This window comes from Papaver somniferum, chromosome 10, assembly GCF_003573695.1.
Source record: "Papaver somniferum cultivar HN1 chromosome 10, ASM357369v1, whole genome shotgun sequence".
In the NCBI taxonomy this organism is placed as follows: domain Eukaryota; kingdom Viridiplantae; phylum Streptophyta; class Magnoliopsida; order Ranunculales; family Papaveraceae; genus Papaver; species Papaver somniferum.
In genome coordinates, this window is record NC_039367.1 from 138997960 (window position 1) to 139025363 (window position 27404).

A 27404-nucleotide genomic window follows, 5' to 3' on the forward strand; every position below is an offset into this window, starting at 1 on the left:
TTAGTTTTCTCATCATCATTCATTCGCTCTTCGATCTTCATTCGAAATCATACTCACACATACTATCTTTCTCTTCTCTTCTATTATCTCTATCTCTATCTATTTTGCATTTGCTAAAACAAAACACATTATCTGAAATCATACTCACACATACTATCTTTTATTAATGGGTATTGAGATTGAACAATATGTTCCTACTTCTATCTGTAGTGGTACTGTTGAGTTATCAAATGTTGCAAATTCTGATACTCATGGAGAAGATTCTCCATATTTTGCTGGATGGAAAGCTTATGATGAGAACCCTTATGATGAGATAACTAATCCTTCTGGTGTTATTCAGATGGGTTTGGCTGAAAATCAAGTAAGAACCCATAACTTCGATCTCTATCTTTTCGATTAATACAAGGAGGAGAAAGTTATTGAATGGTTTCTAATGATAGTTTTTTTCCTTTGTTTTGAACAGGTTTCATTTGATTTGCTAGAAGAATATTTGGAAAACAATTCAGAAAAACAACCAACAACTAGGAAGAGTAATGGGGTTTCAAGCTTTAGAGAGAATGCTCTATTTCAAGATTATCATGGTCTACAAAGTTTTAGAAAAGCAATGGCAAGTTTCATGGGGAAAATCCGAGGCGATAAAGTGGCATTCGACCCCCAAAGAGTAGTTCTAACCGCTGGAGCAACAGCTGCCAATGAACTCCTAACTTTCATTTTAGCTAACCCTGGTGATGCTTTATTGGTTCCAACTCCATACTACCCAGGGTAAGTAATGATTATATTTTCTGAATGGTTTGGATAGATACACAATCTCATATTTTGATTTAACGGTCTCTCTATGCTTAGAAAACATATTAAATGTTTTTTTTTTCCATTGACAGATTTGATAGAGATTTACGATGGAGAACTGGCGTGAACATTGTTCCAGTTCATTGCAACAGCTGGAACAACTTTCAAGTTACTCCACAAGCATTAGAAGATGCATATAAAGAAGCCGAATCAATGAACATCAAAGTTAGAGGACTTCTGGTTACAAACCCATCGAACCCACTAGGTATAGCAATGGAACGTAAAGTACTCGAAGAGATACTCGACTTCGTTACGTGTAAAAACATTCATCTTGTATCGGATGAAATATATTCGGGGTCAGTTTTCTCTTCGACAGAATTCGTTAGCGTTGCAGAAATACTAGAAGCTCGAAACTATAAAGACGCAGAAAGGGTTCATATTGTTTATAGTTTATCTAAAGATTTAGGGTTACCTGGTTTTAGAGTTGGAACAATTTATTCATACAATGATAAAGTTGTGACAACTGCAAGAAGGATGTCAAGTTTTAGTTTAGTCTCATCACAAACACAAAATCTCTTAGCTGCCATGCTATCGGACATGGAGTTCACCGAAAATTATATTAAGATTAACAGAGAAAGATTGAAAAAAAGATATGGGTTAATTGTTGATGGACTAAGAAAAGCTGGCATCGAGTGTCTGGAGGGAAATGCTGGATTATTTTGTTGGATGAATTTAAGTCCATTTTTGAAGAGCTCAACAAAAGAAAGTGAGTTGGTTCTCTGGAATTCCATGGTGAATGAAGTGAAGTTGAATATATCACCTGGTTCATCTTGTCATTGTGATGAACCTGGTTGGTTTAGGGTATGCTTTGCTAATATGAGTGAAGCAACATTAGAAATAGCATTGAAGAGAATTTATGACTTCATGGAAACTTATCAAAGAAACATGAAGAATTAGAGCACAAGTATCAATGGACTTTTTTTTGTAATTTTTTGTGTATGATGTTGGTTCTTTATATGAATTAAGTAAAAGATATTGTGATATTTATTTATAAATAAATATATAATCAATTGCTTTTATTTTATTTTATTTTCTGAGTCAATATATTTTTGGGTCACATTATTTTTATGTTTTTGGAAGTTGATGTATTGATGCAAAACCAAAAAAATACAGAAGGCTAGTAAGCCTGTTGGCCGCCTTATTTCAGCAGTAGAATCTGAGATACGAGAAACTTCCAACAGACAATTTTCCTCGGATCGCAAATACATCTTATTTGAAATTAAAAAAACTAGAATCATAATCTAAAGCAGCTTCTGTAAAAGTTGGCATTTGTCTCCATTTTTAGGTCTCATTAAGGACACCATAGTTGCTACAAGATCACAAAAATGCCTGACGTCATATCCGATAGATTTCAATCTAATTTTGATTAGTCGATCCGCTGGAGACCCTTATATAATATGTATAAATAATTTTTGGATTTTTTTATATTGGGTTGTTTGGTAACCATTATTTTAATTGATTATCAGCCAATAATCCATTATGTAGATTATAATGGATTCTATATGTGTTTGGTAACCATTATAATAATTGATTATTTTAATCATGATTGGAAAAATCCATTATTTCCATAAACAGAAAAAAGTTGTTTAGAAAATTTATTATAATCAATTATTTTTTCCAACAAACTCAAGTTGAATTTTTTCTAAAATATCAAGAGAGAGACATAAAAACCACATAGGACTAAAAAAAAATTCTAGATCAATGTTCTTTCCTCTTCTTTTTGAGATCATCACTCTAAGATAATCAATTATTTGAAAAATGTGTTTGGAAAAATTTATTTTAAAAATAATTATATCAAAATCATTTATCAATTTATGATTATCTATAATCATAAATAGATAATCATAAATTTTACCAAACAAGACCATTACATTAGATATTAGAGTTTTCTGTTAATTAGTATATTTTTTGAAAATTCATTAGAGAAAACTTAATTATATTTCTAAAGAATGCGAAATTGGGGGATAAAAAAAAGTTATTGGGGGATAATGATTACTTCCCCCAACCCATGGTGTGTGTTAAGGAGTGATTTTTGGGTATGAAAATACTAAAATACTCTTTTATTAATTAAAAAATATTATGAAAAACCATTATACCCTTTCTCCTAAAACATAAAAAAATCAAATAACCAAAACATATCCCCCATTCTGTCAATTCAGTATCGGCATTCTTAGGGTTGGGTTTTGAAAAAACAATCATCGTTTTACATCGTTCTTCGTCGATTAATCATCGAATCAAAAATTTCTCCGTCGATTAACCTACCCGAATCATAAACAATGCCTCCACGAAAGAAAACAAATGCCCAATCGAACTCAAAATCGATTGCTCAACAAAAACAGGAACAAAAAATTGTTAAGATTGCTCAAGAGCAAGAAGAAGAAAATTCGGAGAATCAACCTCTCGCAACCATGACTTTTGTGAAAAGGTAAGTGATTTTAAACTACTTTATGAGTGTTTAAATCGATTTATAGCAATGAGTTTAGGTTAGAATCGCGAACCCTAACTGAAACAGTTGAGTTTCAGTGAGTACCGGCACTGAAATATGTATGAATACAGTGCCGGTTTTGTGTTCCGGCATTCAATCTTGGATGAATGCAATGCCGTTTCCAACCCCAGATTCACTTGAAACTGAATTTTTCCTACCGACATAGAATTTGGGTCGAAGTCTATGCCGGTTTTTAGTACCGGCAGTCTTTAATAATAATTCTTGTATGCCGGTAGTGGATTTAAAACATACAGGAGAGTTTATGAATTTGTCACCAGTACCGGCATAGATTTTGGGTTGCTTTATATGCCGATTTTGGGTACCGGCATTCTTTTGTAATAATTCGAGCATGCCGGTAGTGGACTTAAAACATACTGGAAAACTTAAGAATTTGTCACCTATACCGGCACAGCTTTTAGGTTGATTTGTTTGCCGGTACAAAGTTACGGCATGGAATTGATTTATTTTAAGAGTACCGGTAGTAGTCTTTTGATATCCAGGAGAATTATATATGACTACCGGCATTCACGATAGTCAATGTTCACTGCCGGAACATTTAACCGGCGTGGTTAGTTTAAGTAAGTCAATGTCGGTACAAAAACTGAAAGTGAGTTGTCTCACATTCATTTTGTGTGCTTATGATATAGGTCAAAATCCAAGGAAGCTAGCAAAAGAAAATCTAAAGATGGGGTCACTAAGAGAAGAAGGAAGGACGGTATTGATACTCCTCAATCTCTCCCTCCTCGAGGTAAAGATTAAGGTCGCAAAAAGCGTTTGGGGGCTGAGACAAGAGGGATGACTTGGGAGAGTGGTGGTGACCGTAATCCATGAGCACGATGATCAAGATGAGCAAGATGAAGAGGAAAGTGAGGATGAAGATAATGTGGTTCCTCCAAGTCAATTAGCAAGCCAAAGCGAAGTTGGTGGGCCAAGTCAACAACCAACACAAGGCAATGGCAAGAAGGAAAAAGGCAAAGTGAAAGTTAAAGGTTCCCACCTTCCTCGATATGAGATTGGCTTTGGACGCGATGAGTACCAAAGATGTTGTGTTCGACCCTTACAAGGAGGTTAGAGGAAACCACCAAGTTTTGAGGTTTGGTAACATTGTATTCTACCATGGGTCGTTGTCCCACCCAAAAGGATACTTTATGGCCAATCCTACACGTGTGATGCGTCAACTTGTATATAAGCAATTATCAAATTTCGAGACGGACTCTTTTCAATGTTTTGTTCTTGACTTTTCTCGGTGCTTTTCAACTCCTAATCGGTTGCATGTAGAGTATGATCCAAAACCGGATCCAACAGATTGGAGGGATAGAGAACCACGTCGTTTGGTAGATATTAGTCAGTGGGATAAGTGGGAGCTTGCGGAAAACGGTGATGAGGTTGATGCCCCTACATGGAAGGTTACCTGCAATTGTCACATCCTTTTATCGTCCGCCCGGATGACGTCCAAGTTCCACCCCGGAAACACCCTCCCGTTCCAACTCCCGCACAGGCACCACCTACGATCGCCCAACTTAATAAGACCGTTGGATTGCTAGTAAGTATTGTTAATTACTTAGTCGTTTAATGTACACATAATCTTATATTAGCATATATATACTAATTATGTGTTGTATGTATGAAACTAGCGACGTCGGCTTGCAAAGTTGAGGAAGCAGTTATGTTGCAAGTACGATGAAGGGGAGGGGCTATCCAATGAAGAAGTGAAGAAAGTCGTGGAGAAGATTGATAAAATTGAAGAAACCGACCCTAGTGCAAGATATTTGTTCGGGGAAATTAAGAAGAAACCGGCACAAAAGAAGCAAAATACCAAGTGATTAACTATTTAGTTGTGTTTCTTTATCTGGATGGTTGTTGTTACGTCTTGAACAATTCCGAACTTGTTTTCGTTTGTACCTCATGGTTAACTCTTTAGTTGTTTGGCTTGATTTTAGTTTATGTTACCTGGATTAAGAACATTTAAGCAAAATCCAGTTGTTTGGTTTATGTTGAACATGTTTAGATTTCTAATGATTGCTTTATGTTGAACATGTTTAGATTTCTAGTGAAATGTTATTTTTGCAAGATTTATTTACGACTGCTGCCGGCATGGAAAAGCTTAGATTCAATAACGCCGGTACTCGTTCCAGCATGCACGGAAATTACAGTTCATTGCCGGTTCCTCGTACCGGCAATGAAATGTTTTATAAAACCATACCGGAACTAGAAGATTAAATAAAATGTTTTATAAATGTTTTATAGTTCGTACCGGCAATGAAATGTTTATAAATGTTTTATAGTATTCCGACGTATCCCGATGAAGCGGCTTTGCATTTGTTGGATCAATATATGTCACCACCTAAAGATCGAATGAAAATTAGTTCCAAACGAAATTAAAACACTATGCCAGAACCCCATACCGGCATGCTCGACCAATGTTCCGGCATTTTCGAACTTAACCAAAACTGAAGACCAAATTTGAAACATATTCCGGCATAAAAGACTCATTAGACAGCAACGCCGGAAGCCAAGGTGTCGGCATTCTCGTAATTTATTGTCCCAAGCCAGTACACGCTTCCGGCATTAAAAATAATTGATATGTACTGCCGGTATTTAGCTTTGGAAAGCATTTATTCCTGTATATTTTTTTGTAGGTACCGACATTGTAAAATTGAAACTTAACAACGCCGGTTGCGCTGCCGGAATTCTCGATATTGATGGCACCACACCGGTACGGAGTTCCGGCGTTGATGTTTATTAATTTCCCATGCCGGTGTTTGGTTTTAGATGGAAATGTTTCCTGTATGTTTTTCATGCAGTTGCGGCATAAAAACCTATCAATGAAACCATGTCGGTTGAATATTCAGTAGTATATTCTTTGGTAGGTAAAAAAGTTAACTGCGTACCGGCATAGTTTTTTGGTAGAATACTATGCCGGATCAATATCAAAATGGGGGATATCGCTCTACCGGCATAGACGTAGTATCAATACCATGCCGGTTTTCAGTCTGCCGGCATGGTATTCATACCATTTCTATGCCGGCACCTAGGTTTTACAGTTGAAAAAATGGCGGGTTTAAAGAACAAAATCGATTTTTCAACCTCCTAGCAGCTTTACTTGTGTATTGGGGATGCTTGCATGTTGAGCTAAAGATTCAGCAACTGCAATTCTCTCCTCAAAATCATCTTCCATTTTCACAAAAAAATTTCCACTTAAAAATATTTTTCCCTCCTTCTACTCTCACCTCACCACCCAAATTCAAATAATACACACACTAATCATTTATCAAAAATCTTATGATTTTTCTAATTATTATTAATCACTAATTTTGATTAGTGAGGAGTAGATTAGGTAATACGTAAAATACGTAGATAAGGGTTGACCCCGAATTGATATCTGGATCCAGTTTTTGTCCTTTTCTTATATCCCCAATTGTTTTTTATCCCCAATTTCGCATTCTTTCTAAAAAGTAAATAGCAACCTATTTTAGTTTTCAAATGTTTAATTTGAAATATCAGTAGCTTGTTCGAAATTTTTAAAAGACTTCTCTTTTCTTTTCTTTTTTTTTGAAAAATAAAAATACTAACATTTATAATGTAAATTACATGAGGTGGGTCATATTTAAAAAAAAAAATTGAAAATGTATTTACCCATTTTTTATAATAAATGAGAACTATTTTTCTATTTTTATGTTAAGTTAATTTGGTTATGCATTTGTAGATGTTGAATACCGAAGAGGGATAGAAAAGATGAAGGTTGCAGGCTTTATGATGAGTCGTCTGCACCTAAACTAAGATTATGGTTGTTCAACGACTGCTTTAGCTGCAGAAGAAAAAATTGGGTTTGTCTTAAGAGAGAAGTTCAAAGAAATGAGATTAGAGTTCTTAGTTGCGGAAACAAAGTTATGAGAGAGACGAATTTTTGTAACAAAAGTTGTTGCTCTGTTGTTATATCCAGAATGACAGTTGTTAGCCCATTTATATATGGCTACAACACCTAATTTCAGGTCGGTGAGATGAGGATGAAGGATATAATACCCACCTCATTCGTGATTACAGGTACAGTTTTGGATAAATCAATGAACTTGAAATGCATCTTATGGATGTGGTTACAGCATATCTCTATGGGGATCTAGATTCATAGATATACATGAAAGTGCCTGATGGCCTTCCATTCCCCGAATCAAGTAACTCTAAACCACGGAGTGCGTTTTCAATCAAGTTGAAACGCTCACTTTACGGATTAAAACAATCCGGGCGGATGTGGAATACCCGTCTAAGTGATTATTTGATTGGGAAGGGATATACAAATAATGAGTTATGCCCCTGCGTATTTATAAAGAAAACGAGTTCTGGATTTGCAATTATAGTTGTTTATGTTGATGATATGAACATAATAGGTACTCTTGATGAAATAAGAGAAATCGCAAGCTACTTGAAATCTGAATTTGAGATGAAAGATCTTGGGAAAACTCGGTTTTGTCTAGGACTTGAGCTAGAGAACCGACCTTGTGGAATACTAATCGACCAGTCTGCATATGTCCATAAGATATTCAGGCAATTCAATATGGATAAGGTACATCCTGCTAGCACTCCCATGATTGGTCGAAGTTTAGATGTACGAAATGATCCATTTCGTACAAAAGAAGATGGCGAAGAGGTATTAGGAGCTGAAATTCCCTACCTAAGTGCAATAGGCGCATTATTGTACTTAGCATAATGTACTCGACCTGATATATCATTCTCAGTGAACTTGTTAGCTAGATATAGTTCAACGCCAACGCAGCGTCATTGGAATGGTATAAAGAATGTATTCAGATACCTTAAAGGAACCATTGACATGGGTCTATTTTATCCCTATGAGGACGAAAGGAAGATTGCTAAAGCAACCCCGTACACTGAAACCCCAAATAATATTTTGGTTGGTTTTGCTGATGCTGGGTACCTCTCTGACCCACATAAAGCTATATCCTAAACTGGTTATGTATTAACCATAGGGAACACAACGATATCCTGGAGATCGACCAAGCAAACTCTTGTAGCTACCTCCACGAACCACTCGGAGATCATTTCCCTACATGAAGCGGTTCGTGAGTGTATATGGTTAAGGTCTATCACTACACATATTCGAGGTACTAGTGGTTTGAATTATACCACTGAAGAGCCAACATGCATTTATGAAGATAATGCAGCTTGTATCGAACAAATGAAGCAAGGATATATCAAGGGTGATAATACTAAACATATTTCACCAAAGTTCTTTTACAATCAGCAACAACAGTGCCTTTTAAACATTCAAATCAACAAAGTACCTTCTGATGAGAATATGGCAGACTTATTTACTAAGTCACTTCCTAAGTCCTTATTTGAAAAGCACGTAAAGAGTATTGGACTAAGGAAATTGTACGAACTCCCTTGATTGCAATCAGGGGGAGATGGCGACACCAGGGGGAGTATCTAATGATATGATGTCGACATCAGGGGGAGCGAGTGTCTGTTGAACTCTTTTTCCCTTCACCGAGTTTTATTTTGACTAGGAAGGTTTTTAATGAGACAACAACAACACCAGGTTTATGACTCTCTGATTGAAACTATCTTTTTCTCACAGGTTTTTTATATTTTAGGTTTTCTGAAGAGAAGTGGTCAGCTTTATCAACACGTTGTACTCTTTTCCCTTCGTCAAAGTTTTGTCCCATTGGGTTTTCCTTGTCAAGGTTTTAATGAGGCAACACATTTGAAGTTCCGCTTTTGAACCGCACAAGGGGAGTGTTATAGGGCCTATGGCCCATAGATGTGTGGTCCATTAAACCACTAGGGTTTTCCCTTCTACTTGTATAAATAGAACACTAAACTTATGTAATGTGTTTCCCCTATATGGTTAATGAAAATGTTCTTCTCTCTTTTCTCTATTTTATTCTTACTTTAAATAAAATGATTTTTATCTAACGGTTTCTGAATCCATCCAACGACGGATAACGTGTTTGCTTGTGGAGCAGTCCCATGCAGCTGCATGGGACATCACTGTTTTTACTAGATTACCGTGCATGGGGGGAGGGTGGGTGGGGGGACCGTAGATTCATATAAAATTCTTTCCGATTTAGTTTTATTTAAAATCTTTTAATTTTCAACGGAAAACAAATTAGGAACACATATATGCGTTGCTAATTGTCTTTGTTTTACATTACATTTTTGTATACCATACTTTTTCAACTTTTTGCTTAAGTTTGAAGCAATTGAAGGTAAAGTTGATTCGATGGAGTTGAGATATAATTTGGGATCCCAAATCGTCAATTATCAAACCAATTTCGGAAAAGAATGATAAATTTCGACCAAAAGCTGAATGATATTTTGGCAAATTAGATTAGGCCACGGTTTTTTCAAGGTTTTTAGGTTAAAAAAATTGAAAGCCAATTTGGGTTTTGATGGATTTGATGGTGTTTATTAATTGTTGGGGATTATAACTCTTCAATTATCAAATCAATTGAATCATGTTCAATGGAATGAATCAAAAATTAGAAAAACGAAAAAGAAAAGAAAACATTTCATCAAATGCATATTTAGCCCTACTGTGATCATATAAAAGGACTCCCTTCAGTTGTCAATTTATTTATGTTAGTCTGTAATGGTAAAAAATTCTTGATTTTTACTGTTGTAAAATTACCGGGGAAAAACAGGTTAAACCTTGTAGACTAAAGGCTTTATATAATCAAATTTGCATAGGATTCTTTTATATTTAGGATTGGCTATGATCAAAATAACTATTGTTAGTTTCCATCTTCGCAGGCGTGCAGTTCCGAAAATCTAGCTGGTTTCCTGTATGAAAAAGCATATATTGCTACCTGTTAGTATTTCTTGGAAATTTCCATCCAAACCGAAAACTCATTTCATTGTACCGGCTAAAATATTTTAAATTGAGCTGCTAAACTCACATAAAATCAAGAAACAACTTTACACCAAAACACTAAAATACCAAAAGTTTTGTAGTAGTAGAAAACTACACCCCTTAAACAATCTATATATCAAACTATGAAGACATTATGAAGAACACTAAGAAATAATCTTATTATTAAATATTGAAATCAATACAAAGATGATAGACAGAACCCTAACTTGGGAAACAAATAAATTTCTCTCTCTTAAACTTCTATCTCCACTCTCAAAAAGATATCTCCTTACCACAAGAGTGGTTGGTCCTATATATAGGTATTTTACATAGTGGAGGACAGCTAACAAAGCCCATATTTTCGGATCTAGCATGCGATGTCTTCGCACCCATATATCTGGTCTTCTCGCATGTGCTCCTCAACTTCGTACAACTCTCACACTTTACTCGTGACTTTGTGACGTCATTGATTCCGTCATTTAAGATATGCTACGTGCGAACTCTGTTCGCTCCTTAGTAACTCAGTTGTCTCGCATGATTATTCACATATGCGGTATTTAACCCCTAGATTTTGCCTCTTCTCTTCTCGATCTTTATTTTGGAAAGAGCGATGAGAAATTTTTTTTTCTTAGCTACTTTCGCTCCTTTACATGATGACTTTCGCACCCCCTCAACTGTCCATATTCTTTAACTGACAATATTCCGAGATTTCGGTCTCAATTACTCCACGTGTTGTTTTCCTTGTCTTATTTTTGGACACGTTATGACTGATATCTGTAACCGTCTCTTCACATCTTCTCACTCATTAATTCTTTCATAAAAGCAAATTTCTTCTCACCCATTAATGCTTTCATAAAAGCGAATTTTCATCGGTGGAAACAAAATCCTTTATATATCCTTTCTCACTTTCTTTTTTATTTTTTTTACTATTTTTCTTCCTCCTTCGACCTCTGCAACTTTATTTTCTCACTGTTGTTCTTCCATTCTCATATTACTTTGTTTTTCGATCATCTTAATCAACTTTGATATTTATAATCCCCTTATGTTAGAGCAATCAATGGGGCATAAAGCAGGGTGCAGAATGGTATAAGAGTTTGTGAGGCTTGAAGTTGAACTCAGAGATAGAGGTTTCAAATTATCCGCTCCTCCTTTATCAGGGCCTACCCTAACTATTAGAGCATAGCTCGGTCAACCTCGCATGCGTTGCTATCTCAAGCATGTTTGTCAATGTTAGTGATCAAAATTATAAGTCTTTATTTCTAGCCTATATAGCTAAGTCTCGGACTAGGATAGAAAAGTGTAGTTGAGCTCAAGGACTTCATGGTGATTCATCAGACAACAACGAAGATCTATACAAGGAACCGTGGAACTTCATCAACAAAAAGGTATGTGGAGACTTGAACTTATCTATCACTCAAAAGTCTATCTCTTCTATCTCCTACTTCTTATGAGACAAAAGTTGTATGCTATATAGACTAGATCATACACATTTGATATTTCGAGCTGAGCATTCATTGCTTATCTTTTATCTCGAAATCGTGTATTGGTAAACCGTTTCTCTTTGATCAAGTTTATCTTCACCTAGTGATGAAAGTCATGAAAAGTATCAATCACTTTGAGAATTGCTTTGACGTGAATCAGTCTGTGAATAACGGCTACATAACGTCCTCTGAGAATGTCTCAATGATTGAAATAACAGTTTAGATTACATAATCATGTATTCTTTGAACCGAAGTTTTCGAACTTTGTTGATCAAGAGAAATCGGGAGGATTGTGGAATTGGCTTGACAATTCCACGAACCCAGTTCGCAGACTCAGTCCGCGAACTGTCGGAAGTTCTCGACCGAGAATTTCTGCTGGATTTTCCAAAACTCGTTTGTGTGCTAAGTCCGCGAACTCAGTCTGCGAACCCAGTCCGTGAACTGGCGGAAGTTCTCGTTCCGAGAATTTCTACTGAGTTTGGAAAACTTAACCGATTAACTTAAGTCCGCGAACTTGTTTGTGAACTTAAGAGGTTATGATCTAAAGATTTGCTCTGAACATGAAACATTAAATTACTAAGGAATGCTTTATGCAAACCGTTGCTATAATGTTCATGAGACGATTCAATCAAACAGAATCATCTTTGATTCAATTGTGTCTTGTGTAGTTACATAAGATCTCATAGGAATTGAACAACTCTTTAACTAGTTCATTTGAATAAATTGAACTAGTTATGGTGAAGAAGAACAAGGTTAATATGAAATGCTCATATGGTTAAACTTTTGGGTTACTATGTTGAACCAACATACATGTACACGTTTGGGCATGGTTTTCACAAACCCAGTAAGCGTCTACCCAACTGTGTGTGACAAGCTAGGTTTTTCGATCTAACGATTGAGAAATAATATTAGCTCGAATCTAAATCAGGTTTTCATCTAACGGTGAATATGGATTTCTTTGTAACGAAGGAAAAACCCTGATTTGAAGGCTATATAAAGGTGACATCTAGCATTGTGCAAAACTAATCCCCACACGTCTGTGTGCTACTAGTGCTCCCGCTAGAGTCGATACTACTTTATCGTAGTTGTGTGATATGATCTTGCATCTTCTATCCTAGGAGTACAATCGATTGATTGTCTTGAGATCGTGAGAGTTCTCCGATAGGCAAGATAAAGAAGTCACAAAAATCTTCGTCTCACTGTTTGTGATTCCTCGAAAATCCGCTTGTGTAGTCAGAAAGGATTGTAGAGAGGTGATTGATTAATCTAGGCTGTTCTTCGGGAATATAAGACCGGATTATCAATTGGTTCATGTTCACCTTGATTTTATATCAAAAGACGGAATAAAACCTAGGGTTTATTTGTGGGAGACAGATTTATCCTTTGATAGACTTTTCTGTGTGAGACAGATCTGTTTATTATCAAGTCTGTAATTTTGGGTTGCAGCAACTCTTGGTTTTGGGTGAGATCAGCTAAGAGAATCAAGTGCGCAGTATCCTGCTCGGATCAGAGGCCTAGGAGTACAACTGTACCTTGAATTAGTGGGAGACTGATTGGGGTTCAACTATAGTCGAGTCTGAAGTTAGTTTGCAGTAGGCTAGTGTCTGTAGCGGCTTAATACAGTGTGTATTCACTGTGGACTTGGTCCCGGGATTTTTCTGCATTTGCGGTTTCCTCGTTAACAAAATTTCTGGTGTCTCTGTTATTTCTTTTCCGCATTATATTTTATATAATTGAAATAATACAGGTTGTGCGTTCGTCATCATCAATTGGAAATCCAACCTTTAGTTGTTGATTGATCCTTGGACATTGGTCTTTGGTATCGTCCAAATATTCCTTGTATTTGATAAAGACTTGCTATTGATTTTAGCTTGAGTAAAAATCAAATCAAGAGAGAGATATTAACTCCTTGATATACTTTTATCTAGATTGAGTCTGACTGTCTAGTTGATTCTCTAGCAAAGTATTTCGGAGTTAGTCCATACAGATTGCTAACCGAAATATTGGATGGTGTTGTTAGACCCCCACTTTTTCAATTGGTATCAGAGCAGGCAAACGGGTTTAAGACCTAACAAGTCTGTGTTTGTAACGATCTGACTCTATGGACAGAGGTGTTATCTTTATTAACGTACCACCAGTCTTCGATGGCTCCAATTACTTATGGTGGAAAATTTTTATGCGATCTTTTCTTCAATCGCATGATTTTCAATCATGGGTATATGTGGTGAATGGTTATGATGCGCCCGTTGTTGCAGCTGGAGACGGAACTGTTCCCAAGAATATTGGTGAATATAATGCTGCCGAGATTCTTGCTGCAAAGCAAATTCTGAAGGGTTAAATGCTATCATACATGCCATTGCCCCAAGTCTTCAACACCATGTGTCTAATTTCACTAGGTCTAAAGATGCTTGGGATATCTTAGAAACCGTATTTGAAGGAAACTCCAGTGAAAAGGAAGCTAGGCTTCAAAACCTTAATTCCGATTGGGAGAACCTTCGTATGGCAGATGAAGAAACATTTGATGAGTTTAATCACAAAGTGTCTGAAATTGTTAATGCATCTTTTGCATTGGGTAAGACTATTCCTGAAAAGGACATTGTGATGAAAATTCTCAGATCGCTGCCATCTAGATACGAGTCTAAGAAGCATGCCATCGTTGAGGGGAATAACCTCAATAATATTTCCAGAAACACCTTGGTTGGGAAGCTAAAGATCTTTGACCATGAGCATACATCCAAAGTCGGTAAGGATGTTGCCTTTAAAGCACAGAAGAGCACTAAATTACTTGCCAAAGGTAAAAGTGTTCATGTCTCTGAGGATGATCAGTCTGAGAATGATTTTTCAGATGAAGACCTTGACAAGTCGGTCTCCTTGATCACAAGACAGTTTAGGGATCTTCTGTTGAAGAGAAGTAAACGGTTTTCAAGAGACAAACCTAGGTCATCAGACAAACCTCACGGTCGCGTACCTCCTAAAAACAGGGATGCTGACGAGGCTGATGACGAGGACATGCCTCAGTGCTTTAAGTGTAAGGGTTTTGGCCATTTTGCTAACGAATGCCCAAATCGTAGAAAATACACTGGGAACAAAGGTCTAGCTGTAACACTTGATGAAATGTCTGAAACCTATGATTCCGATGAAGATAGGAAATCAAGTGTAGGGCTCCTTGGTGAAAACATCGATTTTGATACTTGTAGCAATACATATATCAACCTCAATGGGTTCGGAGAAGAAGGAAACCCAATCAAGCTGGAAGATTCTCTAACTGGAAACCCTGTCAGTAATGTTTCAGGATCTACTGTATGTCTAGTGCTTGCACATCTCAGATGCCTGAATACTATCCAAGTTTGACGTGCTCGTTTTGTTCGATGAAGGGACACGAACTATCAAGGTGTTACAAGTACAAGCACCAAATAAGGCACGCCAGCAAACTTCAACGAAGAGCAGATCGATTAGCAAGGAAGCTGAAACTTGCTCAGAAGACCGCCGAGGTATGTAGGATCTTATCTTCGTCTAAGAAGTTGGTTTCCAGGGATAGAGTAAGACCATTTGAAAAGAAAGTATGGTCGAATCGTTTTGATAGACAGAAGTCTGAAGATTCCTCCCTTGAGGAAAAAGATGGACAAATCGTTGTTCATCGCAACACAACTTGATTGTGTTGTTGGGAAAATCTTGTCTCATGTGCCTGATCGAAAAGAGACAAGATTGAGTGTTGATTCAGGCTTCAGTAAAGTTTTTCCTTCTTTTCTTAGATTTGTTATTTTCTGTCTATCAAATAAAATAAAGGGTTATTATCGACAATTCTACTCTTTATAGGGTTTTAGAGTTGGGCGTATACGAACCTGTCAATAGGTTTCGAACCCTACATTCCTTTTTCCTTTTTGACATCCTATATAAGATTGCTTGTTGAGTTAGTGATTCAATCACACAAATCCAGTTGTTTATAACTGTTCTCAAAGCACCATGTCAGATGGAAAGGATGTCAACATGATTGTTAAATCTTCAATCAAGGAAAAAAAAATCTCCTGTTTCTAAGTCCCTGAAAAGAAAAAGAAGGAATACAAGAAATCCCAGGGGTGCCTTCTAACTCTCAGAAGTTTTCCGATGTTCTTGATGAGTTGAAGGAAGTAAGAAAGGAGATTCGTGAAATAAAGGCTTTTGTGTCAAAGTCCTTAGAAATTCAGAGAGCCTTGGTACGACATAATCAGCCAAGACAGTTCGTTGATATAAACTCCTATCTTCGTGAACCGTATGTTCCAATGGCTGTTGACAACAAGGAGTTCGGGAATGATGCTGAATTTCTCAAAGGCATTGTCGCCTAGGATGTCTTCTTTTTGGATTAGTTGGAAGAATAACTAGTGCTTTGAATAGCGATGATTGTGACTACACATAGCTATTTTTGTTTTCATCTTCTTATGTTATTTTTTAGGTTTATTGGTTTAAATTCTAAAAATATTTGGAGGATGATGTTTATTGCAGTATTTTAATGGTTTGTGATATTGCAATATTTTTATGGGATATGTATTGTTTACGTCCGTGAACTTGAAGGTCCCATATTGCAGTCAAAAGTAAAGTCGTTCATGAATCGGTATTCGTATTGATGAAAGGACGAATGGACTTTTGACATATACAAAAGTTATGCCTATGCAATCATGTATTTGATGGAAAATAGGATAAAATCTTTTGTTCAACAAGGATAAAGTCTATTATGTCGTTATGATGGAAAATAGAATAGATCCTTGTATGTTATCCACGGTATTGATCTTCATTGATCCATTTTATTATGTTTTACCGTGAAGGCTCCATTGTGTGTCTTATGTTGAGCACCTTACAACTAAGTCGATTTACCTTGGCTTTGTTGGTTGTTCCATAAGATGCTATATGTCGAGCATTAGAACTAAATTAATCAACTAGTTTGGTTATTTAGTTAGTACTCCATAAGTTTTCTTTCTTATGTGAGTACATGTACGGTTAAGGTTGTCATATTCTATGATGAACTTAGTCGGGGTTCCATAAGTTCTTTATGTTGAGCCCAAAATAATTAAATTGATTACTTCGGTGATTAGTTTGGTTGTTTGTATTCCAATTAGATTAATTATAGGTTCTCTTGTAATTAATCTAGTTGAGTTTTCATATATTCCACAAGTTCTTGTGTTGAGTATATGAAAGGCTACACTATCATGTCCTTTGGTTAATGTAGTTATATATTCCGTAAGGTTTTCCTTATGTTGAGTATTTGAACGGTTAAGTTAGTCATCTCCGTGTTATTGACTTAGTCGTAGCTCCGTGAGTTTATTTATGTTGAGAACTTTCAATTAAATTGATCACTTTTGTGGTTTGATTTAGTTGCATATTCCAATTGAATTAATCATGGGTTTACTTGTGGTTAATTTGGTTGAGCTTTGGATACAGAAACGTTCCTATGGTTTTTGGTGTCCAATAAAAAATCCTTCTTTTCTTTCGAAATTAAGGTCGCTCTTGTTGTTTTTTCGGGAATGACATCAAATGGGGGAGAGTTCTTTCGAACTTGTGCTTAATGGTAATATCTTGCGGGGAGTGCGGCTGTGGAATTTTATAGGGGTTATCTTGTATCTTAAAACTCCTTGATGAATGCATTTAGCTTCGGCTTTATGATTGCATCTAAATTAAGTTGGTATGTATTTTTCTTTTAGTGTATGAAATGTCTCTTGTGGAAATTTCATTATGATCTCGTTCTTGTACCTTTGACCATTTTATTGACAAAAAGGGGGAGAAATATTGTAGTTCACACTACAAATATATATGGTTTTCGGATCATTGTGTAACGGGAAGTGGTTTCCATGATCGAGATGGAGTATTGACTAAGGGGGAGTGATACGTATCACCGTAGTATTATTGTTAAAGTCGTGATACAATTGGACTTTGATGTTATATAATAATACTATGACACTGTATAATAATGATCGAGAATCTCGATTTCTCTCATATTTATAGCTACGGATCTTCAACAACGATGGTGCTAAACTTACAACCTTTGGGATCATTGGAGTACTTGGAAGGACGAAGATTTCAAGGAACGTTGAAGATTAGACTATGGAATAGGAGCCACTAAAGTTTATATTTTTTGTATTCCATATGTATTAATAGTTTTGTCACTAAAATTAACAAAGGGGGAGATTGTTAGAGCATAGCTCGGTCAACCTCGCATGCGTTGCTATCTCAAGCATGTTTGTCAATGTTAGTGATCAAAACTATAAGTCTTGATTTCTAGCCTACATAGCTAAGTCTCGAACTAGGATAGAAAAGTGTAGTTGAGATCAAGGACTTCATGGAGATTCATCATACAATGACGAAGATCTATACAAGGAACCGTGGAACTTCATCAACAAAAAGGTATGTGGAGACTTGAACTTATCTATCACTCAAAAGTCTATCTCCTACTTCTTATGAGACAAAAGTCGTATGCTATATAGACTAGATCATACACATTTGATATTTCGAGCTGAGCATTCATTGCTTATATTTTATCTCGAAATCGTGTGTTGGTAAAGCGTTTCGCTTTGATCAATTTTATCTTCACCTAGTGACGAAAGTCATGAAAAGTTTCAATCACTTTGAGAATTTCTCTGATGTGAATCGGTCTGTGAATAACGTCTACATAGCATCCTCCGAGAATGTCTCAATGATTGAAATAAGGGTTTAGATTACATAACCATGTATTCCTTGAACCGAAGTTTTCGAACTTTGTTGATCAAGAGAAATCGGGAGGATTGTGGAATTGGCTTGCGAAGTTCGCGAACCCAGTCTGCAGACTCAGTACGCGAACTTTCGGAAGTTCTCAACCGAGAATTTCTGCTGGATTTTCCAACACTCGTTTGTGTGCTAAGTCCGCGAACTCAGTCCGCGAACTGGCGGAAGTTCTCTTTCCGAGAATTTCTATTGAGTTTAGTAAACTCAACCGATTAACTTAAGTCCGCGAACTTGTTTGTGAACTTAAGAGGTTATGATCTAAAGATGTGCTCTGAACATGAAACATTAAATTACTAAGGATGATTTATGCAAATCGTGGCTATAATGTTCATGAGCCGATTCCATCGAATCGAATCATCTTTGTTTCAATTGTGTCTTGTGTAGTTACGTAAGATCTCATAGCAATTGAACAACTCTTTAACTAGTTCATTTGAGTCAATTGAACTAGTTATGGTGAAGAAGAACAAGGTTAATATGAAATGCTCATATGTTGAACCAACATACACGTACACGTTTGGGCATGGTTTTCACAAACCCAGTAAACGTCTACCCAAGTGTGTATGACAAGCTAGGTTTTTCGATCTAACGGTTGAGAAATATTAGCTTGAATTTAAATCAGGTTTTCATCTAACGGCGAATATGGATTGCTTTGTAACTAAGGCAAAACCCTGATTTGAAGGCAATATAAAGGAGACATCTAGCATTGTGCAAAACTAATCCCCACACGTTTATGTGCTACCAGTGCGCCCGCTAGAGTCGATCTCCATTAACCTTTGATTTTCTTCTTTAAAATCAGGTTAACGACTTAAAGAATTCATTGGGATTGTGAAGCCAGACCGATACTACTTTATCGTAGTTGTGCGATCTGATCTTGCATCTTCTATCGTACGGGTAAAATCGATTGATTGGCTTGAGATCGTGAGAGTTTTCCGATAGGCAAGATAAAGAAGTCACAAACATCTTCGTCTCACTGTTTGTGATTCCTCGATAATCCGCTTGTGTAGTCAGGAAGGATTGTAGAGAGGTGATTGATTAATATAGATTGTTCTTCGGGAATATAAGACCGGATTATCAATTGGTTCATGTTCACCTTGATTTTATATCAAAAGAAGGAAAAAAACCTAGGGTTTATCTGTGGGAGATAGATTTATCCTTTGATAGAATTTTCTGTGTGAGACAGATTTGTTTATTATCAAGTCTGTGATTTTGGGTTGCAGCAACTCTTGGTTGTGGGTGAGATCAGCTAAGGGAATCAAGTGCGCAGTATCCTGCTGAGATCAGAGGCGTAGGAGTACAACTGTACCTTGAATTAGTGGGAGACTGATTGGGGTTCAACTATAGTCCAGTCTGAAGTTAGTTTGCAGTAGGCTAGTGTCTGTAGCGGCTTAATACAGTGTGTATTCAATGTGGACTAGGTCCAGGGGTTTTTCTGCATTTGCGGTTTCCTCGTTAACAAAATTTCTGGTGTCTGTGTTATTTATTTTCCGCATTATATTTTATATAATTGAAATAATACAGGTTGTGCGTTCGTGATCATCAATTGGAAATCCAACCTATGGTTTTTAATTGATATTGATTGATCCTTGGACATTGATCTTTGGTATCCTCCAAGTATTCCTTGTATTTGATAAAGACTCTCTATTGTTTTTAGCTTGAGTAAAAATCAAATAAAGAGAGAGATATTAACTCCTTGAGATACTTTTATCTAGATTGAGTCTGACTGTCTAGTTGATTCTCTAGCAAAGAATTTCGGAGTTAGTCCATACAGATTTCTAAGCGAAATATTGGGTGGTGTTGTTAGACCCCCGCTTTTTCACTAACACTTAACCTTAAATGGTTTGAAACTGATCAGTGGAATGATCAAAAGATCATCCTTTCTGTAGGACAACTTCTCGCTGGACTCCCCATTCCTCTCTTTAACCCGTGAATTCCTCTATTTTACCAAATTTTATCTCATGGTGATTTCAAGAGTGCGATCTTTCAGTTGAGTGGGGATTCTATCCGAATTATATGGGAATTCGCTCGTCGTGCGGCTGGATTAGGATCCCTCTACCCTAAAGAATACAGGAATCCCGCATATGCTGAGCTAGAAATTAATCCTTCTGATTATACAGTTGAAAGCTTCTTTGAAAATTACAAGGTCGCTATCATGAAGAGTGAATCATCTCGCTGGTTCGTTCATCTGGTTAGGAAAGATGGCATCGCATAGGATAAGAAGATTATGCGAGATGTTGATTTTAATGATAAGTCTAATTGCACCGCACAGAACTCTAATGATAATCGCTGAGACGTTTATCCTGTCATTCTTGAGGGTCCTTTCATTACTGGTTTTGGTGCTGATAAATTGGTAAATCCTCTCCCTGAGGGTTTTTCCACTTGTTCCCCTTGGGTATTCTACTGGCCTGAACGAGCTGATGTGGTATGTTTTTGTCCATTTATTAGTTTTACTTTATCTATTTTCTTTTCTTCGCTTATTCATTAATTTTCTCACCTCCAGATTGCCAAGTTGAAGAAAGATTTTAAGATTCATGGGAGGCAAAGCACACTAAACGCACTACGTTCGATCACTGATGAAGTAAGAAATACCCTTTAATTTTTATTTAACAATAATGTTGCCTTTGTGTCTTATCTTCATCTGTGTGCGAAGGTGGATGAACTAAATATCGAGGGCTCTGGTTATGAAGATTTTTTTGAGAAAATTGCTAATCATGCTAAGACAAAAGGCAAGGTCGTTGCCTCTAAAACTTCTTCGAAGAATGTTAGCAAGAAGAACAACCTCTCGAAGAAAAGGAAGATTTCTTCTACAACCTCTTCTCCTAATCCTTCCGTTCCACAACTTCAGGGAGACGAGTTGTCATTCCGTGATGTATCTTCCTCAATTTCTCCTATGTCCCAGCTGTCTCTCATCTTCAAGGATCCCTTCACAACTGTTGGTGATGAGAATTGAATTCGCACATGCCAGATGATCTCAACCATATGCGATGCTCCCACCTTGAGTGATGAATCTCTGCGAGGATCTGCCTCAGCTATATCTCCTGAATTCTTGTTTTCCATGGTTTTTATGGTACGTTGTATCTTTCTCCTTGTATTTTTGGGTGAGTTTTAGGTTGAGATTCCTCCTTCATATTTTGACTGAATTCTTTTGCTATCCCATCTTTATAGGAGGCGCGCACTTCTCATTCAGTTGCCTCTGACTCTCAGAGGAAGATTCAATATTTGGAGATTGAATGCTCGAAGCTCAGAGGGGAACTTTCGGATAAAGCCATGGATGCAGAAACCCTTCGTCATAGAAATAATCAGCTAATAGGTGTGTTTATTTCCACTTCCCTTCTCCTCATCATCTTCATTTTATATTTATATTTCTTCTACTACTTATATTTGCAGAGCTTTATAACTTAACCAAAGATGCGTCTAGACTTCCTGATGATAATGATACCCTTTTAGAGCTCCTTAACACCTCGGTGGATAATTTTCCCATGCATGGTCTTGAGGATCTTAGCTGGAAAGAGTTGAGACAAAAAGATGAAGATCTCATTTGTGATCATAGGCCACTATTAGTTTGTTGTAGGAATCTTCAACGCCGTACTCATGAGTATAAAGAGACTATTAAAACTTTAGAGGCAAAAAAGAATATTCTTATCACTGAGAAAGAGCAGGTGACTGTCAATGGTGCGAAAGCTTTGAAAAACTTCACGATGCTAAAGTTGAAGTTCAGATAGAAAGGTATCATGCTATTGGTGAGAAGAATGCTCTTCTCGCTCGTGCGAATGAAATTCGCTCTCGACTTCTGATTGAGAGTGATGCTGAGTTCGCATGGGCTGCTAGAGTCCTTGATAATGCTAGACTGGAGTTGGCTACAAGCGTTAGTTTACAATCTGACCATGATTCTCTGGTTGAAACCATCATTTCCGAAAAAGAAGGTTTCCCATTTGCTTTACGCCTCTGCTGCCGCTTTATTTTTTAAGTTATGTGTGACTATAACAGTTGTTCTTTTCTCTTCGCAGCTTCTGAGAAGGAATTTCTTGAAAATGAGAAGAACTATCCACGAGATATTGAAAGTCTGCAGACAAAATCTTAGGCTGAAATTCAAAGGTTGGAAACCAGGCTTGATGCTCGTAATACCAAGTATAGTCGTCTCAATAGAAAAATCAAGGCCACTGTTTCCAATATGACTAATGATGCTATTCACATACGTGATTCAACCCTTAAAGAGGAAGTGGGCGAGATCTGTTCTCAGCACCAAATTCCTTTTCCTTCCCATTACGAGTTCGTAGATCCCCCTGCGAATGAGGAACTTTCTGAGATTTCTGATAGTGACTTTGTGAACGAAGATTCGGATGAAGAGGATGATGATTCTGAAGCTGATGAAGATACTGAAGAGGATCGTGACTCAGAAGTTGATAGAGATAATATTGGGAAGATTTAGTTGTTCATTTTTCCCTTCTTTCACGCTCTTTATATGACATTTTCTTCCTTGTACACAATCATGACTTTGAAGTCAATACTTTGAATATACTTCTTCTTTTAGTAAATTTCTCCCTTTCTTCTGGTTGTGGATTAAAGAATGATTCTTTTCTTTCTAGCAACTTATGTCAGTTTCAGGGTTAGATATGATAATATGTATGTGTGAGTTTATCGTACATACGAATATGTCAATACATGTTATGTGCCTATCATGCGTGCGAATATGCAATTGTTATCATGCGTATGTGTATATGCCTATCATACGAAGATAATTCATGATATGATCCTATCATATGTGTGAATATGATAATAAATGTTATGATCCTGTCATACGTGCGAATATAATAATACATGTTATGATCCTATCATATGTGCGAATATACAATTGTTATCATGTTTGACACGAGGAAATTATACTTGTATGAATATCATATTCTTATTGAGTTTGTAATCCCCTTCTTGCATCTGATATTCGCAACAGTGTAATTGCCTCCGCTAAATCCTTAGTTTTTCAAGTTACCTTTGTAGTTACCTGTGCATGGTTGTATTTCATGTTTTGACCGCTGAAGTTATTTTTGATCTGGTTGTTGTAGTAGTAAAGATTCGAACTCTAAGACTTGTTAAGATTAATTTTAAAGGAATAAAATATAGAGTTACTGGGTCTAGGATTCGGTCAAACTCATATCAATAGGTTCAATTATTCATTCTCAAACAATTATCGCTCGACAAATAAAACAACATCGACTCTTATTCTTGCCAAGGTAGATTATCCATACATTAATTATAAATCGTAAGCATGGGACATCAAACATCTAAGCAAGCATGACCCATCTAATAAAATAATAACTAATTTTTTCAAATCATAAATTCTATTTTAATTAAGTGCAAAAGTCAAATAGAAAATAAAACAAATTCACCCAAGTATGAAGTCCGGCTTCCTCCGTCGACCCAGTGTTGGGGTTTAGCTCCACATGGTGAAAACACTCTCAAAATAATATTTCATTGCTCAAAAAGGTGTTTACAAGGAGCAAAGGTATAAAACAGGGCTTTTGTAACAGTTATAATTGTTACAGATACAACAATAAACTGTTACTGACGTTGTAGCTTCTACAACTGTCACTATGTGTCGCAACCACTGTAGATATACGACCCACGACTAAGTGTCATTGTCACTATTGGAAAACGACTGTCTTTGCAAGTCTGTTCTTCGTTCTTCACTGTTTTTCTGCTGCTGCTGCAGATTTCTCTACACCAATTCTCCCGACTCTGTAGCCTCCCCAATCACTCAATGCCCTTCTTCACTGCCCCAGAAGACTATTTATGCCCGACAGCCTCCAAATAATCAACAATAACTCCAAATTCTTCCGCAATCACTCTCTGCATTTTTCCGAGATATTATTCCTTTATATTTTTCTTCTCTCCATTCTCACGCCTCTGCTCGTGGTTTTCATACTCCAAACTTGTTGCCAACACGTACCGGATAGATTCAAACATCCTTTCACCTCATACAACTCCCAAAAACATCTCAACCATCTCGTGAAGAAATAGCAGACAACCCGAGATATTTGTTTCCATTACGCGTCTTCTTTCTTTCTCGAAAGTCTTTCCAAATTCTTCTAATCAACTAAGAATATACTCCCACGACAAATATCCTCCAAATCAACATGTATCTTCTAAGATAACACAAACAGAGTCTCCGTATATCTTTAAACTCTGTTTTGTAAAATCCACGTACACAGCCCATTGTTTCCCATATTAACGCACCCACCAATCCTGTTTAAGTGTAACAGGATATTTCCAAACAAATGTCAAAGAATCTTCACGACAAAATCTCTCAAATCACTGCCAGAATATCGAGTATCTCTCGAGCATTTAACACTTTCCCTGTTTATCAAATCATGAGAAAATCCTTCCTTTTTTACGTGCATGGAACATATACCTCCCCTGTTTAACTCTAACTGTCTCAAATCTATCCAAACACGGCAACAAATCCGAGCAAATCTCTACAGGCATCAATCCAAAACAATACGCAGGTGAGAGTTATACTTTCCCACCAAAATTGTTCTTCCCTGTTTACATCAATCTGTGATTATCCAGCCCAACTTAACTGATTCAGAGCACATTACCATCCCTGTTTAGGTTCTAGGAGGAAACCCATTTGATTTCAGCTATTTAGTCTCAACCAAACACCTCTAAAACTGAAACCTAATTTTGTTGTCATTTTCCCGCCAAATTTTAAATATTCAAAAGGTTGAAGATGACCTCCCCTTATCCAGTTCTGGTGTCCCTTTATAAATAGGTGTTGAATAGTAAAGAATGTGCCCCTTAGTAATTGAGGTGCCCCTTAACCAATAGTGAGAGTCCGAATAACACGTGTCCTCCGGGGTGTAAAAACCACTTTTCGATCAACATTCTCCATAAGAGCTTATTTCCTTGAAAAGACTTAAAACAAGTTTATTAGAGAAATAATGAGTCCTAGCCAATGTATTTATGGGTTAAAATGCGTCGCACTTTCGTGCTTATCAACCGCCCCTTTGCCTCTGCTTTTATGTCTGCAAAAATGATGTTAGTGCGGTCTGTTGTGTTTGTTCACGAGGTCTTATTGAGCCCTCCTAAGTAGAGGTCTTAATCAGCCTACCCTGTTAATATGACTTATTTTTGCCTCAGGGTTCTCATTCGGGTCGTGCGACAAAATCGCAGGAGGTCTTTACGCTCTCACGTATTGACCCATTGATCTCGCCTTATCATATTTCGTATTATTGCCTCTGCAGGATATATTTATGCGCCAATACAATAGGCCTATACTCTTTTTTTAGGTATAGTCCCATGGTATTGACGTCTTTTGACACAATTCAGCTCCCTAATGGAGGGTTTCGTCCTTATCTTCCCCCTGGTTGCCCCTTCAAGGAGACGTACCCCTACCGGGTTGGGGTGGGCTCCTCCCATCCAGTGATGCAACAACCAGTTGTTTTCGCAGACTCATTCGAGTCTGCTCCCTAAGTGGGGTTTCTTGAGGACCGAGTGTATCATAGCCAAGACTTGCTAAGAGCGGCGAGGTACGCTCCAGACGCCCCCGACAACCTTAGCTCAACCGTGTACCGCGGCGCCCTGGTCGAGTTTCTACACTCCATAATAGAGAACTTAATACTTTAGCCTTTCGACTAAGGAGTCTCTACCGGATGGGCTTTTATTTCACCCCCACCTTACATGACTCAGATCCCAAGGTTGGTATGGCTTTCGCCTGAGCCATGCATGATGTAGTTTTGAAAGTGGTAGTAAAGTTCATTCAACTCGGATTATGTAAAGGTTTGATTTAAGAACTAAGAATAAAAATACTAAAAATATATTCACAAGGTTGTCATGAATATCGAGAGGTACTGAGACTTAGGATTTCACCACTAATCACATTCAATTGGTTCATATGATGACTCATAACAATTCTATCTCTTTTGTTGACTCTTTTCTTTGCAAAAAGTAGATTTTATAAAGCATTAGATGTAAATCACAAGCATGACGCATCAAAAGTTCCTAAAACCCAGTATGCGACATCAAACAAAATCACAACTAATCAAGAAAAATCATAAATCGATTAAAACAAGTGCAAAAGTCATAAAGAATGAATTATAGTTACCAAGTGATTGTGAAATAGGGCTTCCTCCATCATCCCAGTGTTGGGGTTTAGCTCCTCATATTAATCATGATCTCAAAATATATGTATAAAGCTCAAAAGTTGATTAAAAGGGAGTAAAACAATTGAATAGAAAAATCGCAACAAAAATAACTGTTGCAAAGGCGTAGTTCACTGTTACAAGAAGACCGATATATATGAAGTGTTGTTGAGACTGCAGCTGCGACCCCCAAAACTTTGTCGTAAACACTGTTGAAGAACGACTGTCTTCGGACGTCCGTTCTTCGTGTTCTTCAGCAGCACCAGCAGAAATAAAACTCCAATTCGTGATTTTAGCTCTCTTTTCTCTTCTAAACCTCTCCTAAAGTTGTCTAACCCTATCTGTGACTTGAAGCAACCTTTTTATAGCCAACAGGAACCCTAATACTCGATTTAATTCTCTCTTTTCTTCGGCAGAAAGTCTCGGACTTCTCCACTTTCCAAACTCTTCTCTACGCGTTTCTGAGCTGTACAGGTCATTCCAGTTCCTCTATTAGATTGATACGAATCTCAGGAAGAGTTATCTTCCCTTAAATCACCCGTAACTGCCAAATATAATCTCAACAGAGCCCGAAAACTTCTTCCTCCTATGTTTTCTTCTCGCGGCTTATCCAGCCTCAATTGGTTGAGTCCAATCAATCTACCAGCCCTGTTGTGATCCAGAAAGTCCAGCCCAACAAATATCTGCAATCGGATCTGGTCGAATCCCTTGCGAAATCCAATTCCAAACCTTCATGACTGCTGTCGTTTTTCCCGCCGAATTCCGATTCGAATGTGAAGAAGAAGAGGCGCCCCCTATCCAGAGTAGGGGTGCCTTTAGCAGCTTCCTTGGGGTGTCCTGAGGGTGCCCCTTATCCATGATGA

General features: G+C 37.2%; 2 protein-coding genes across 2 annotated transcripts; both read left to right on the forward strand.

Moving 5' to 3' along the window:
• Window positions 1-325: 325 nt before the first annotated feature.
• Window positions 326-1743, forward strand: LOC113316308 (1-aminocyclopropane-1-carboxylate synthase 7-like). Its single transcript, XM_026564520.1, has 3 exons — window positions 326-361; window positions 464-762; window positions 879-1743. Exons 1-3 carry the CDS (start codon window positions 341-343, stop codon window positions 1741-1743), a joined length of 1185 nt encoding a protein of 394 aa, XP_026420305.1. The 5' UTR covers window positions 326-340.
• Window positions 1744-7466: 5723 nt separating this feature from the next.
• Window positions 7467-8735, forward strand: LOC113316309. Its single transcript, XM_026564521.1, has 4 exons — window positions 7467-7596; window positions 7717-8023; window positions 8135-8257; window positions 8426-8735. The coding sequence occupies exons 1-4, from the start codon at window positions 7467-7469 to the stop codon at window positions 8733-8735; spliced, it is 870 nt and encodes a 289-aa protein (XP_026420306.1).
• Window positions 8736-27404: the final 18669 nt, after the last annotated feature.